The sequence below is a fragment of the Hemicordylus capensis genome, chromosome 4, assembly GCF_027244095.1.
Source record: "Hemicordylus capensis ecotype Gifberg chromosome 4, rHemCap1.1.pri, whole genome shotgun sequence".
Lineage (NCBI taxonomy): Eukaryota > Metazoa > Chordata > Lepidosauria > Squamata > Cordylidae > Hemicordylus > Hemicordylus capensis.
In genome coordinates, this window is record NC_069660.1 from 253,298,560 (window position 1) to 253,312,832 (window position 14,273).

Here is a 14,273-nt window from a genome sequence, read left to right on the forward strand (position 1 = left end):
GACTCAGTATATGGTAGCTCCCCATGTTCTTATGATAGAAGTCATTTGGGAGAGGAGAGCTGGTCTTGTGGTAGCAAGCCTGACTTGTCCCCATAGCTAAGCAGGGTCTGCCCTGGTTGCATCTGAATGGGAGACTTGATGTGTGAGCACTGCAAGATATTCCCCTCAGAGGTTGAAGCCACTCTGGGAAGAGCTCAAGTCTCCCTGGCTTCTCCAAGAAAGGGTGAGAGAGATTCCTGCCTGCAACCTTGGAGAAGCCGCTGCCAGTCTGTGAAGACAATACTGAGATAGATAGACCAATGGTCTGACTCAGTTTATGGCAGTTTCCTATGTTCCTATGGTTTGTTGGATCATAAATTTAACCCACACTTCTCCCTGCCCCCGCCAAATTTCCTCCTCACCTCAGATGCAGAGCTGTGACACAAGAATCCTGCTTTCTTAAAACACAGCTATGCATGTTCTATGACTCCTACAAATATTTATATACTACTTTTCAACAAATGTTCCCAAAGCAGTTTACACAGAGAAACAAAAATAGATAGATAAAGATGGCTCCCTGTCCCCAGAGGACTCACAAACTAAAAAGAAACATAAGACAGACACCAGCAACAGCCAATGGAGGGATGCTGTGCTGGGACTGTCTGAATCTGAGAGTTGTGGTTTAACTGTGATTTACAAACCGGAATCGGATCTTTGTTCCATACCCTGGTTTGTAAGCTTGCTCCTAGATTTCGATGACATGCAGAGTTGTGATTTTAAAAAGAGAATCCCCTCCTTGCAGCTGGGTGTGCAAGACAAGGAAAAAGGAGTGAGGATGACAGAGTGTGTGGAGTTAGTTTGGGTCATACATGTTGACAACCTAACAAACCACGGATTCAATCATTTTGTCCTGCATACAAATAGGCTAGTATAGGAAGCCCCCAGCTTGCATATGAGTTATAGCAGGAAGTTTGTTTGTAAGTCAAATGTTCATTACTCAAAATGCATATAGTTCCCATGCATGGCAACTTGTTTGTAGGTGTGTGTGGACTGGTGCTTGTAAGTTGGGGACTTTCTTGATTCAATATGTAATGGAGCTTTGTTTGTATGTACAGATGTTTGTAACTTGGGGAGTACCTGTATTTACATCTGGGATGCCAATGAGTTTAAATTTGACAACTGTTAATAAAAAAACTTTAAATGTGACAATTGTTAATAAAAATCCTGCTATTCAGAGAGCTAAGATACTCAAACAAAGTAATGTTACAAACCCCTATACATGTATAAATGCAAGTATTATGTAATTATGAAAAAGGAGTGTTACAATAAAGCTGGAAGTAAATTGAAACAATTTTAAATAGAAAACTCTTCAGGAAACTCTGCTAGTAAATAGTGCTACAACTATGCTATGCTCTTGTGCTAATATGTAATATTGCACTATCACACCTGCACAATTCTATAGTCACTGAAAATAATGGCCATAGTTGCACTACTGCAATTGCACAATTTTCCATATCAACACAAGAGCACTCTTGTGCAACAGCACCAGTGCTGGTTTAGATGCCTGCATCAGAACAGGCAGTGCAGAACTGCCTGAAGTGCATCATGTCAGCCATTGTCTAAACATAGTGCAAATGATAGTCTGGAGACAGACCTAATAACATTGAGAATTGATAGCATGTTCTTCTGCCATCCTATAAACCCACCTTCACAACTAAACTCACAGATGAGTAAGCCAGTAAATTGACTGGAGTTCATCAGCCTTGCCTTTCCACACTCATTCTCTCTTGCCTCCTTCTCTGACTCTAGTTGGGGCAAGTCAAACACTTAGCACCTCAGATGAGAGGCACTGTTTCAGTGTCAAACAACCAGCGGCTAACAGTGGGGCACTCTGTCCTCAGCTAGGGGGAGAGAAACTGATGGAGCTCAACCCATGATCAATTCACTGGTAAGCTGGTCCAGGGGCGTAACAAGGCTGGAGTGGGCCCAGAGACAAAATTTTAAAATGGGCCCCTCGCTGATACAAACACACACACTTCACAATATATAGTCATGTGACTTGCCTCTGGGGGGCCCCTCGAGGCGTGGGGGCCCACAGGCAGCCACCTCCCCTTGCCTAATAGTAGTTACGCCCCTGAGCTGGTCTGTTAGCTAAGTTGTAAAGATGGCTTGCGGCACTGTGAAAACACAGTGCTTGGTGTATGATGTCTGCCTCCAGCCAAGCACTTCCATATACAGCTGGAAAAATGTAACACATTTAAGGCAAGATACTTGCCTTTTTTAGTAAATAAATGATCTTCTAAAAGCAAATAAGAAATGTACCAAGCTTATGTTAATGGCTTACTCCACTTAGTTCTGAATATGGATCTTGTATCCCTCATTTCCCATGGCCATCACTGTACCTGCTGTCGATCCAGCCGCATCCTCTTGGCAGCATTCCTGCTTTCACTTTCACAGGCTGAAGCCAGGATGCTCTCAGCAACTGCTGAAGTAAGATGTGAAGGAATGGGCCGTGACTATGGAAGAGAAAAAACAGAACATAGACAAGATTATTAGGATCGTGACCAAATCCACAGTAGTGCTCACAACTAGCATATATGTAGCTAGGTCAATCCATTGAAATGTATTTTGTATCAACAGAAAGTGGAAATGGAGATTGTCAAAATGAAAAAAAGAAAGAAAACTAGTTACAGGTCAAAGCTGCAGTTGATCCATCGATCCCTTAAAAATGTTTTCCTCCACCAACTTTATTTTCAGATGGATGTTCATATATACTCCTGAGACTGCATTTTGAAGACACTAGTATGTTCCTTTGATGGATATATGAACATCCATAACACTTAAGTTGGAAATAATGTTGACTATCAAAAGTGCATTGTTCTTTGTTCTTGAATGCATGCTTCAATGATAACGCTTTTGAGTGTTCAAAGCTCTTCACATTAATTATGTTGTAGTCTTACAACAACCCTATAAACTAAATAAATATTACTATCCCCCTATTGCAGCTGAGGCAGAGTGAATTAATTAAGACCACTTAGTAATTTCATAGGAGAGATGAAATTTGAACTGGGGAATCCTGATTTGTAGCTCTGCCTCTTAGTCACAATACTAAACCAGTATAGCCATGGATATTGATATTCTTTATTTTCCTTTCAACATAAACTCAGCTCCCTTTGCCTAGCAACTGTGGCTAGTCATGTTAATGAGATTGCTAGATGATACAACAGTCTCAGTGTTGAGGCATAAATTTTGGGACAACCTTCAGTATACTTTCATTGTTAGGACTTTACAAGAAACTGGATGCAAGTTCATCTTGTAGGCTGTGATGTTCCATCTTCAAAGGAAGTATTTCTTGATAAGGGTGTGCTCCAGTAGTGGTCATCCTTTTTAGCATTTCACAGTTGAGTGTCATGCTTCGGTGACAGTCTGCCCAAATGAGAGGCAGCTTTGCTTCTGAACTCTTAAGAATCATCTCTGTAATCTGCAGGTTCTCTATAACTCAAAGTATGGGTGGCTTCACACGTAACATGGCCAGTAAGGTTGCTGTAAGAGCTCTGGGAACACACATGTAGCTGACTTCCAGTGTCAGCATGGGCATGCTGACATTGGACTTATCAACCAAACCCATCAATGTCAGCATTTTATACCCTACTTGCAGTTCTAAATCCCACATCTGCAACCTAGATTTGAAGTAGGTTACATATATTAGGTTTGGAACCACAAGTAGGGCAGACCAGGTGAACACTGGCAAGTTTAGATGATGTGCGTACTGTCAGCATGCCCGTCCCAATGCTGGAAGTTGGATCCATGCATGTTCCCAGGGCTCCCGCAGTGCAGCAACCTTACTTGTGTTATGTATGAAGCCACCCAATGGTTCTTGGATCTATGGAATTCTACATTTCTACAAAACCAAAATATTAGTTTTTCAGACCTATTTTGGTAGTTCTGAAATAATATGTTTTTCTGAATAATATAAAATCCACTTTTGTTCAAAATTCTTAATTTGCATCAAGGTCATCCAGTCTATTACTCATTCTAATATATCCCCATTGCTTCACAACAAATGTAGCTTCTGTTTCTGTGATGTTTTACAGCTGCTGGTTGTACCTCTGCAAATATTCAGCTGTTTCATTAAAATTTAAGAACAGATCTAAAGCCTATTGAAGTGAATATGAGCCATTCCATTAATTCAAATAATGTTTAACTCATTGGGTGGAACCCTTGAGTGGAAGATGATAAATCAATGATCAGCAGTATATTTAACTATTGAAACATGATGTATCAATAAAAAAAATAGAGAAGGCTGAATTTGTAACAAGTTGAAACAGCTGGGAGTCTCACAGTTTTGATCTTACATCACTTGTCAAAAGTGAGATAGCAACCCCCTTACAGCCAAGACTGAGGTAAAAGTTGTCTGCTGCAGAGTTTTTGAGGGAAAGTTACAAAGTGTGATTGGTTGTCTCAAGGCAGAGACAGAAGTTTCTAGCTGCCTGAGGGAAGGAACTCCATGATTGGTTAATGTATCCCTTTGAAGTTGGATAAAAGGGAGGGCTGAACAGTCAGGAAGAGGAGGAGGGCTATGGGAGAAGAGTTCTATTTGAGAGAGAGTGTGCTGCTGAGTGTTGTGTGAGCTGGAAGGCTGGAACAGCAGTAGGGTAGGGTTGTCAGGCTGAAACTAGGGATGTGCACGGAACCAGCAAGGGGGGGGTGGAGGGTGGATACCTTTGAGGACTGGGGAGGGTGCATTTCCCCCGCTGGTGCTGCAGTGTAAAAGGATCTGGAGGGGCGGCAGCATACCTCCCTGCCACCCTGTTGCCTCCTCAGACTGGAAGTGACCAGAAGTACTTGGCACACACATGTGCACGTCACACTCACTTGCATGCACGTTGGGTACTTCCGGTCACTTCCAGTCTGAGGAGGCAATGGGGTGGCAGGGAGGTATGCTGCTGCCCCACCAGACCCTTTGACACTGCAGTGCTGGTGGGGAAAATGTGGCGGGGTGTGTGTAAGTGCATGCTCCCTAGCCCTTAAAAGTTATCCCCCCCACCTTCAAACCTGTCGAACCGCTGGTCTTTCAAACCTGTTCGGAGGCCTGTAAAAGGGCCTCTGAACAGGTTCATGCATGGCTGATAATTCAAGCTTTCATGGCTGATAATTATTTCACTGTGTTTTGTGATGCCATCTTGTATTGTAAATGACAACTGCCATGGAATGCTTGTGTTTGGCAATATATGAATGCACTAAATAAATGAATATAATAATAACATAATTTAACTAAGTTTTGAAAACTAAAAATTCATTTGCAACTTAACAACGTATGTGGAATACATCCTATTTCCTAACATCTTATTTGAGCAAAGTGCTTGTTCCAAAGAACTTTGGAAAGTTCCAAGTTGTAGAAGGAACAGAAAATATAAATCTAGCAGGCATGTCTTTTCAATTAACTTCTCCATAACCTAACTAAGACTTTCATTGCTAAATCTCTTCCTTAGCATATCAGGTTCATCACACTGTGTGATACCATATAATTAGTGAGGTGTATTGAAAGTAAAATTATATGACCTTCCCATCAAATAAGAAATACACCAAATAAGCCTTGCACAAACCATGGTGATCATGCAGCCAACTGTGTGCTGAACCCCTTCAAATGACATAGTTTCATGATGATCTCACCAAGCAGTGTTTTTAAAGAACTTATGATACAATTTTTTAAAAAGTGATCCTTTGATTCATCTACATCCATCATGGGATCAGTAACTATTATGCTGAAACAATAATGCAGACAAAACCAACAATTACAGTCACATTTACAGATGATCATTCAAGAGTCAAACCTAATTTCTCACAAGAAAAAAAATATATAATATGGTATAAGCTGGTATTTGTTAAGGGACATTTATTTGCCAGTACTTCCTGATATTGAAAAGTAAAGCTGAGGTTCAAAGTATGCTTACTTGGAAATAAGTCAGTGGGAATTACTTCCAAGTAAATATGTTTGAGATTGGGGTGTAAGTGTTTTTTTAAAGTCTCTCAACTGATGGACATAGAAATATCTGTTATATATTTTCTTATGCCCAAAGACAGAAGTGCAAAAGCATAGGTAGGTATGAATTTAGATTGCAATAGAATAATTAAATATAGTGCATTAATTAGCACTTGTACTGCATATCAAAATATAGATTTAGGAGTGAAACCTATACAAATGGTCTATGTATAAAACCATTAACATGTACATAATGACAAATAATACTAAGCATTTGTCTTTCAATTCTAAAAGTAAATGAGCTTGTGTCCTAACAACCCCATTTATTTTAAACCAGCCCTTACCACAGATGTTTATTTGGAATCCATGCCTTCAAACATAAACCTCAAAATGTTTTCCAAGGAAGGTTTTCCCCTTAAAATACAGATATTCAGTAAATAACTATGGAATACATGGTGCTCTGTATTTCTATTTTATGTATAGTAAGTATGGTTTCAAATGCTGAATATTCTTTCAATGAAATCAGAATATCTTAAACAGAACATGAATATACTCACCAACATCTTGTTACAGAATTAAGATGGAAAAAGGATTCTTGAGAATAGTGGCATATTTTTAAAGAACTCTCTCTTACTATAAGGCATGCAGTTCAAACTAGCACAATATGCATGTTTGAGCAACATTCTGCATTACAAACTGAAGAACAGCACTGCACTCTGTTGGATGTACTGATATTGTGCTAATTTAATATGCTCTCATTGTAAATATAAAAAGGCTTCATGATTTTAATGCCTGCAGCACTGCATTTTGGCATCTAATATTTTCATTTGTTTCCTGTCTGAAGCAGCATCCCAGCAACTGTTATCAAAATATGAGGAAAACTTCCTAGCTAATTTGATTATTCTGAAGGAAGGCCAACAAAATGTATTTTTAAAGAGAATACAAGAAATGTAATTTTCAAAATATAAATTAACTTGGTTAAGACATAGTCCACTTTACTTAGACTAAGGCTTATCTGCTTATAACAGATGAAAATGTGGAACTATTTAACACAGACACCAGGCTTAGAGTAATTATTTTTTGCTCTATATGACTGTATTGCAGCAATAATTGCCCAATATCATCATCCTGCTAAAAGCTGTAGTTGTAGAGGGGGGAAAGGCAACGAGAACATTTTGGCCAATTAATACTTCCCTGCCATTTTGCATGAATATAGTGAGAAATCCTGCCCAATTTACTCCTGTCTCACTGAAATAAACAGAACTCTTGCAAAAGTAAAAGACACACAGACTTTGACACAGAACGGCTTGGATAATATGCCAGGTATATCTCTTGAGATTTGTGCTTTAGGATTACATAATAACCTGATGTGATCTTTTCATGAGACAGATGTTCAGACAAAGTTGGTGGTTTGTAAAGGCAAGGAAGTGTGAAGAAGGGTTGGCAAGCAGCCACCAACAGGTAATGAATGCTGAACACCACATGGAGAAGGAGCCCAGCAATATTAACTGACTCTTCCCATGGTTAGCCTGAAGCCACATGTTCCCCATGGTCTGATTAACTAAACAGGATGTAGTTGGGGCTTTCAGTAGCTATATTATATTGAAATGTAAAGTTGCTAAGAAACTTTGTTAGCCTGATATTAATTTTTCCTATCTCACAAACAATTCTATCAAACTGATCTGGAACACACAGGACCAGAGGAGAGCTGGTCTTGTGGCAGCAAGCATGACTTGTCCCCATAGCTAAGCAGGGTCTGCCCTGGTTGCATCTGAATGGGAGACTTGATGTGTGAGCACTGCAAGATATTCCCCTCAGGGGATGGAGCCGCTGCTCTGGGAAGAGCAGAAGGTTCCAAGTTCCTTCCCTGGCTTCTCCAAGATAGGGCTGAGAGAGATTCCTGCCTGCAGCCTTGAGAAGCCACTGCCAGTCTGTGTAGACAATGGACCTATGATCTGACTCAGTATATGCAGCTTCCTATGTCCCTAAGTTCCTATGTTCCACACTATTTGCAAATAAGGCCTGTTAATCTAAACTCAGTTTACTTCTATGTAAGCATGTTTGCCTTGCTTAAGTTATAGCAACACAAACATTGACATATTTCTGCAGCTAAATTATGATATTTGGATTTTTGGAAAGCAAGTCAGAATGGCAGGAATTCCATTACGTTGTTCTTGACCTTTGACTAGGGCACCCTTGCTGCTTCTCCATGGAGCCTATAAACCTCCATCATTTCTAGGCACTCAAAGCACGTACAAAAAATAAGTACAATAGATAGATAGATAGATAGATAGATAGATAGATAGATAGATAGATAGATAGGGGGCGGGCGGGAAGGAGCAAGTGGAAAGGTCATTTGCAGCAAGGGAGAGAGATGTGAAAATTACTCCCCCTCATTCTCTGCATCCACTGGGTTGCACAAGAAACCTTCAGTGCAGGGATGCTGAAAGGGAGGAGAGCTGGTCTTGTGGTAGCAAGCATGACTTGTCCCCATAGCTAAGCAGGGTCTGCCCTGGTTGCATCTGAATGGGAGACTTGATGTGTGAGCACTGCAAGATGTTCCCCTCAGGGGATGAAGCCGCTCTGGGAGGAGCAGAAGGTTTCAAGTTCCCTCCCTGGCTTCTCCAAGATAGGGCTGAGAGAGATTCCTGCCTGCAACCTTGGAGAAGCCGCTGCCAGTCTGTGAAGACAATACTGAGCTAGATAGACCAATAGTCTGACTCAGTATATGGCAGTTTCCTATGTTCCTATGAAAGCTTTTTGCAAATATATAGCTCTTATCTGGTCAACTTACTATTGCATATCATGTTGGCCCCTGTCCCCAGGGCCCACCAGTAAAATCTCAGTCAGTGCTGGGCTATAAGCAGGGCCTGTGATGCAAACTGCAAGGCCCTGGCAGATTATTATGAGGAAATGTGGTCCAACAGATGCCCCTGTCCCAATTCATGTAGGGCTTTAAAGTTCAAAACCAGCATGTTGAATCTAATCCAGAAGCTGCAAGTAGTGAAGCTGTTGCAGGATGGCAGTAATACTCTAAAGTGACTAGCACCCACAAGCATCCTTGCAAACAACATCTTGGGCCAGCTGAAGCTTCCAAACTGTCTTCAAGGGCAGCAAATAGCAGAGCCCGGCCTTTCAGTCACCTAGTAGGAGGGGAGGACAAGGGAGCTTGCTGCTGCTGCCCGCACAGCGGGCTTAGAGATAAAGAATGGGGCACTATGACTCTCCCCTTTTCACCCCCTCACACGCCCTGCAGCTGCAGCCAGCCACCACCACTGCCAGCAATCTTTAGAGGCAAAAGGGAGAACTTTCCCCTCACCTGGTTGCCCCTCTCCCCGCAGCTACTGCCGCCACCGTGGCTTTTTATCAAATCAAAGTAAAGGGGGAGCTTTTTCCTCTCTCCCACTCCCTGGATCTACTGCCGCCACCGCTCCTCAAATTTTGCGGCCATAGGCAGGCACCTCCTCTGCCTCTGCGTTAATGCTCACCTGGACCCACCTTACAAGGCATTGCAAGGGCTGAAATCCAGAAGGTGGCAAGAATTCGACATGTTGATTATGCGTTGTGTGAAAAAGTACTTCCATTTGTTGGTCCTAGATTTCCCGGCAATCAATTTCATGGGATGACCCCTGGTTCTAGTGTTACGTAAGAAGGAGAAGAATTTCGCTCTGTTCACTTTCTCCACACCATGCATGATTTTATAGACCTCTACAGGGGCGTAGCTAGGGGAGAGGGGGCTCGTGTTCATCCCTCTCTCTGGCGGCCCCCCAGAATGAGGGAGATAATGAAGAAAATAGGGAGGGAGGGATCAGGAGGGCCCTCAGGAGCTGGGGGCCCGTGTTCTTTGAACCCTTTTGTCCAAATATAGCTACACCCCTGGACCTCTATCATGTCTCCCCGCAGTCAGCTTTGTTCTAAACTAAAAAGCCCCAGGTGTTGTAGCTTAGCCTCATAAGAAGTTCATTCTTATGCCTCATTCTTCTGTTGGACTGTTTTGTTCTAAGTGTACTTTTTAAATGTCTCTGCATAGGCTCCAACTGCTAGGCTCTGCATAGGCTCCAACTGTTCCTGTTTACCAGGGTCAGTCCCAATTTTCTGGACTCTGTCCTTGGTAAATCAATGCATATGTTTTGTCCCCATTTTTCCTCTTGGGGGATGTTCAATTCTTTTCATGAAGTTACCATTCTTCGGGATTCAGCTCCCTCCCCAGAGTCTCTAGAAATTAAATCTATAGGTGGGTGGATACACAGTGTCCCTAGTAGGGGTGTGCACATAACTGGTTTGCACAGTTTGGTCCTAATTCAGACCAAATTTGGATGAGACAGGTCCACGAACCAGTTTTGTTGAACCGACTGGCTGGTCCAGTCCATCCGACCAAACCGGCTCCCTGATTCAAGCTCCTATAAAGGGGGAATCTGGTGAGGGTTCCCCTTTGCTTCCAAAGGTAATAAAAGGTGGTGGGGGAGTGGTGAGAGAGAGGCCATTTGTGTGCAGAGGCCATTTGTATCCTACTGCAGAGAGGTCGGGGAGTACTGTGCAGGCCTGCTGGTAAATGGCTTCTATTTCAGTTTTAAATGTGCCTGTCTCTCAACGCCCCACCCACCCATTTTATTAACTTTGGAAGTAAAGAGGAATCCTCACCAGATTCCCAGGTAAGTAACCGCCAAACTGGTCCACAGATGAACTGAGTTTAGTCCAGTTCAATTTCTGGGGCTGGTCCGGTCCATGGCCGAACCGTCCCAGTTTGCTGTGGACCGGTTTGATAGTGGACTGGTTCAGCACACCCCTAGTCCCTCGTGCACCCCTGAAGGTTAGCACCACAAGTGGGCATGGCTTGGGGCAATAATCCTGGAGATGATTAGGGCTTGGCTCATCTACTTTCCTAATCTGAACTCATGTGCTGTACATGCAATGTATTACCTGCTTTCCATTTATGGCATGCTTGTATTCAGAACGGTATACTATGCCCCCTACACATTCATAAGCATGTCCCTATTTTCATCAGTGAAATTTTTGTAAATATTTATTGCATTTTATTATTAGCGGGTGGCTTTAGGAACTCTAGTGAAAAAGCAGGATACAAATCTACTAATTAAATAAATAAACTTAAAGCACTTTACCATTAAAATTGAATTATACATGATTCATAATTTTAAAAGTAATGGTAAAGTTCTTAATAATTTATTAAAGGAGTCATTAAATTAATAAAAAATGATAATGTATTAAATTTAAGAAATTAAATTTACTTTCAGAATCTGAATAGTACATGGTAATTAGATCTCAGTTTAGACACTGTTACCAGCTGAGCTTATTTGCTTACTTCCAGAAGCCTCCCTGGTTGTAACTGCATCTCCAGGCTTGGAGATTACACTTTTGCTATGCTCAGGAGCTGCACCGCAATGTGAGCTCCCGGTCTATGTTATATATGGGGATAAGTCGCTTAGTTGGCAGTGGACTGGTCGTCCCTGGATTTGACTACAAGCCCCACAAATTGGAAAGGGGATTAGCTTCACACTCTCTATGAGGGGTGCCCAGCTAGGCAGACTCCCAAGACTAGCTACTGCAAGTGTCTGGCATCTAAGATCATTTCAGCCTTGGAATGAAATCTAAACTCCCCTCTTCCTCTCGCAAAGAGAGACAATACCTGGCTATCAGGCCAGGGAGAAAAGACAGATAAGAAACGTTTCTTATTTGCAGCCTCCACTACAATAGGGATGAGTTAGTGATGTAACTTTGAAGAGGTGCCCATCGAAACTCTTGATAGAATTAGTGGAAAGCCCTCCCAGCACAGGATATTCATTAAACACACCTGCACACTCCAATTGTCCTCACAATCAGCCTTGAATGCCATGGGCGATTCACACACATTCCTACCCAGGAAGGACTAAGAAACAATGGATTCCCCAAAAAAGGTTGTCTGGGCTCCCATGTTCAGCAGAGCAGGACAAAAGGCGTTCCCTCAAGGCACGTTTTGGGATATAAGTATCCCTAATCCCATGACCCAGTGTGCTTCCTCGTGTACCACTGTGAAACATCTCAGTGTTCCCTTGTGCCTCTCACTCTAGACCCCATAAGAGTGCAACAAGAAACTCCACCTTGGAGTTCCCCTATTCAGAACAGGTGATATAGCCTCTTGCTCAGCTCCTTCAGGGCTGAATCTATCCCTTTCTCTTATTTCAGAAATCTTGCCCCTCTATCTTAAAGTACCTCTCTAGCCCGCCTGGGAATTTACACATAATTTGGAACTTTAAGCTAAATGTGCCTCACAATAGTCTGTTTCTTAGCATATTTGCAGTGCCTTTAAACTAGGGCCACATAGTAATTTAGTCTGATTCAAGTTTTAATTCCAGTTTTAATAAACTACTTTTTGTCTAATTCAAACCTCTCTCTCAAACCAATTTTCTTGAGTTTATTTATTTATGTATTTATTATTTTACATATTTTTATACTGCCCAAAACTTATGTCTCTGGGCGGTTTACAGCAAAAACAAAAAGTTAAAACATTAGTTAAAACAAATAAATGACAAATTAAAACACTGGTTAAAATAAATGACAACAAAAAGTTAAAACATTTTAAGAATTTAAAACCATACGCTTTAGTTCATACGCTTGCACAAATTAAGGCTGATCGGAACTGTCTCCCCTTTTGAGCTAAATTCCCATTTGCCAGAACTAGTGAGTGCAAGCCGCTGCCAGTCTGTGAAGACAATACTGAGCTAGATAGACCAATGGTCTGACTCAGTATATGGCAGTTTCCTATGTTCCTATGAGGGAATTGGGAGTTGGAGTCACCTCTCGGGCAGGTTCCAGATGGTGTCCCTTGGAGACTGCTGTTCTTCAAAATCTGAACTTTTGTATGGTGTTCCCCAGGGCTCCATATTGTCTCCAATGTTGTTTAATATCTACATGAAACCACTAGGAGAGATCATCGGGAGATTTGGTGCAGGGTGCTATCAGTATGCTGATGACAGCCAAATCTATTTCTCCATGTCAGCATCATCGGGAGAGGGCATAACCTCCCTAAATGCCTGCCTGGAGGCGGTGATGGGCTGGATGAGGGATAACAAACTGAGACTGAATCTGGCTAAGACGGAGGTACTCATTGTGCGCGGTCGGAACTCGAGAAATTATTTTGATCTGCCTGTTCTGGATGGGGTCACACTTCCACAGAAGGAACAGGTACGCAGTCTAGGGGTGCTTCTGGATCCGAGCCTCTCCCTGATGTCCCAGGTTGAGGTGGTGGCCAGAAGTGCCTTCTATCAGCTTTGGTTGATATGCCAACTGCGTCCGTTTCTTGAGGTGAATGACCTCAAAACAGTTGTACATTTGCTGGTAACCTCCAGACTGGATTACTGTAATGCGCTCTATGTGGGGCTGCCCTTGTACGTAGTCCGGAAACTACAGCTGGTCCAGAATGCGGCAGCCAGGCTGGTCTCTGGATCATCTCGGAGAGACCATATAACTCCTGTATTGAAGGAGCTACACTGGCTGCTGATATGTTTCCGGGCAAAATACAAGGTGCTGGTTATAACCTATAAAGCCCTAAACAGTTTGGGCCCTGGGTATTTACGGGAACGCCTTCTTCGGCATGAACCCCACCGCCCACTGAGATCTGCTGGAGAGGTCCATCTGCAGCTGCTACCGGCTCGTTTGGTGGCCACTCAGGGACAGGCCTTCTCCGCTGCTGCCCCAAGGCTTTGGAATGCGCTCCCTAGTGAAATAAGAGCCTCCCCATCTCTGACAGCTTAAAAAAAGTCTTTAAAAACCACATCTCTTCACCCAGGCTTTTAATTAATGTTGTTGTAATGGTTTTAATGCTGTTTTAAAATATAATTTTAAATTGTTGTAATGTGTGTGTTCCCCTCCCCCCATTTTTGTCTTAATGAATGTTTTACTTTGTTTTTATTCTGTTGCTCGTGAACAAGTCTAATTGCAGCTGGCCCCAAATTCTGAATATGTTGTTCAGAGTGGTGGGGTGCAGCTTCCATTTGTGGGAAAGTGATCGGGTCCCACTTAGGTGATCCACCAGGGTATTCCTTAGTCCTTAGATATGAATGGCGGAGAGGTATGCTTCGTGGTGAAGCACCGATTCCCATATGTCCATGGTGTGCCACAAAAGAGACTGTAACCCTGTGCCGACCTGACGATTTATGTAAGCCTTTGCAGTCATGTTGTTTGTCATGATCTGAACATGTTGACCAGCAATCAGAGGTTGAAACCCTTTTTGTGCTTTGTATATAGATAGAAGTTCAAGGTAATTTATGTGGCACATTGCTTCTCAAGGAGACCATTGACCAAGCACCCCCATCTT

General features: G+C 42.4%; 1 protein-coding gene and 1 long non-coding RNA gene across 7 annotated transcripts in view; one reads left to right on the forward strand and one right to left on the reverse strand.

The window, feature by feature from the left end:
- The window catches only part of LOC128324066 (uncharacterized), a 105,267-nt gene that overhangs the window by 55,048 nt on the left and 35,946 nt on the right, over positions 1-14,273 (forward strand). The gene's annotated exons all lie outside the window — the stretch shown is intronic.
- NOL4 (nucleolar protein 4) overlaps positions 1-14,273 on the reverse strand; it is a 260,409-nt gene that overhangs the window by 23,064 nt on the left and 223,072 nt on the right. For all 6 annotated transcript variants that reach the window (XR_008306611.1, XM_053248195.1, XM_053248194.1 and 3 more), the window contains one exon: positions 2,382-2,495. Coding sequence is in view for 5 of the 6 variants with exons in the window: in XM_053248195.1 (XP_053104170.1) it covers positions 2,382-2,495 (114 nt within the window). In the remaining variant the exon portion in view is untranslated. The remainder of the gene's footprint in view (positions 1-2,381; positions 2,496-14,273) is intronic.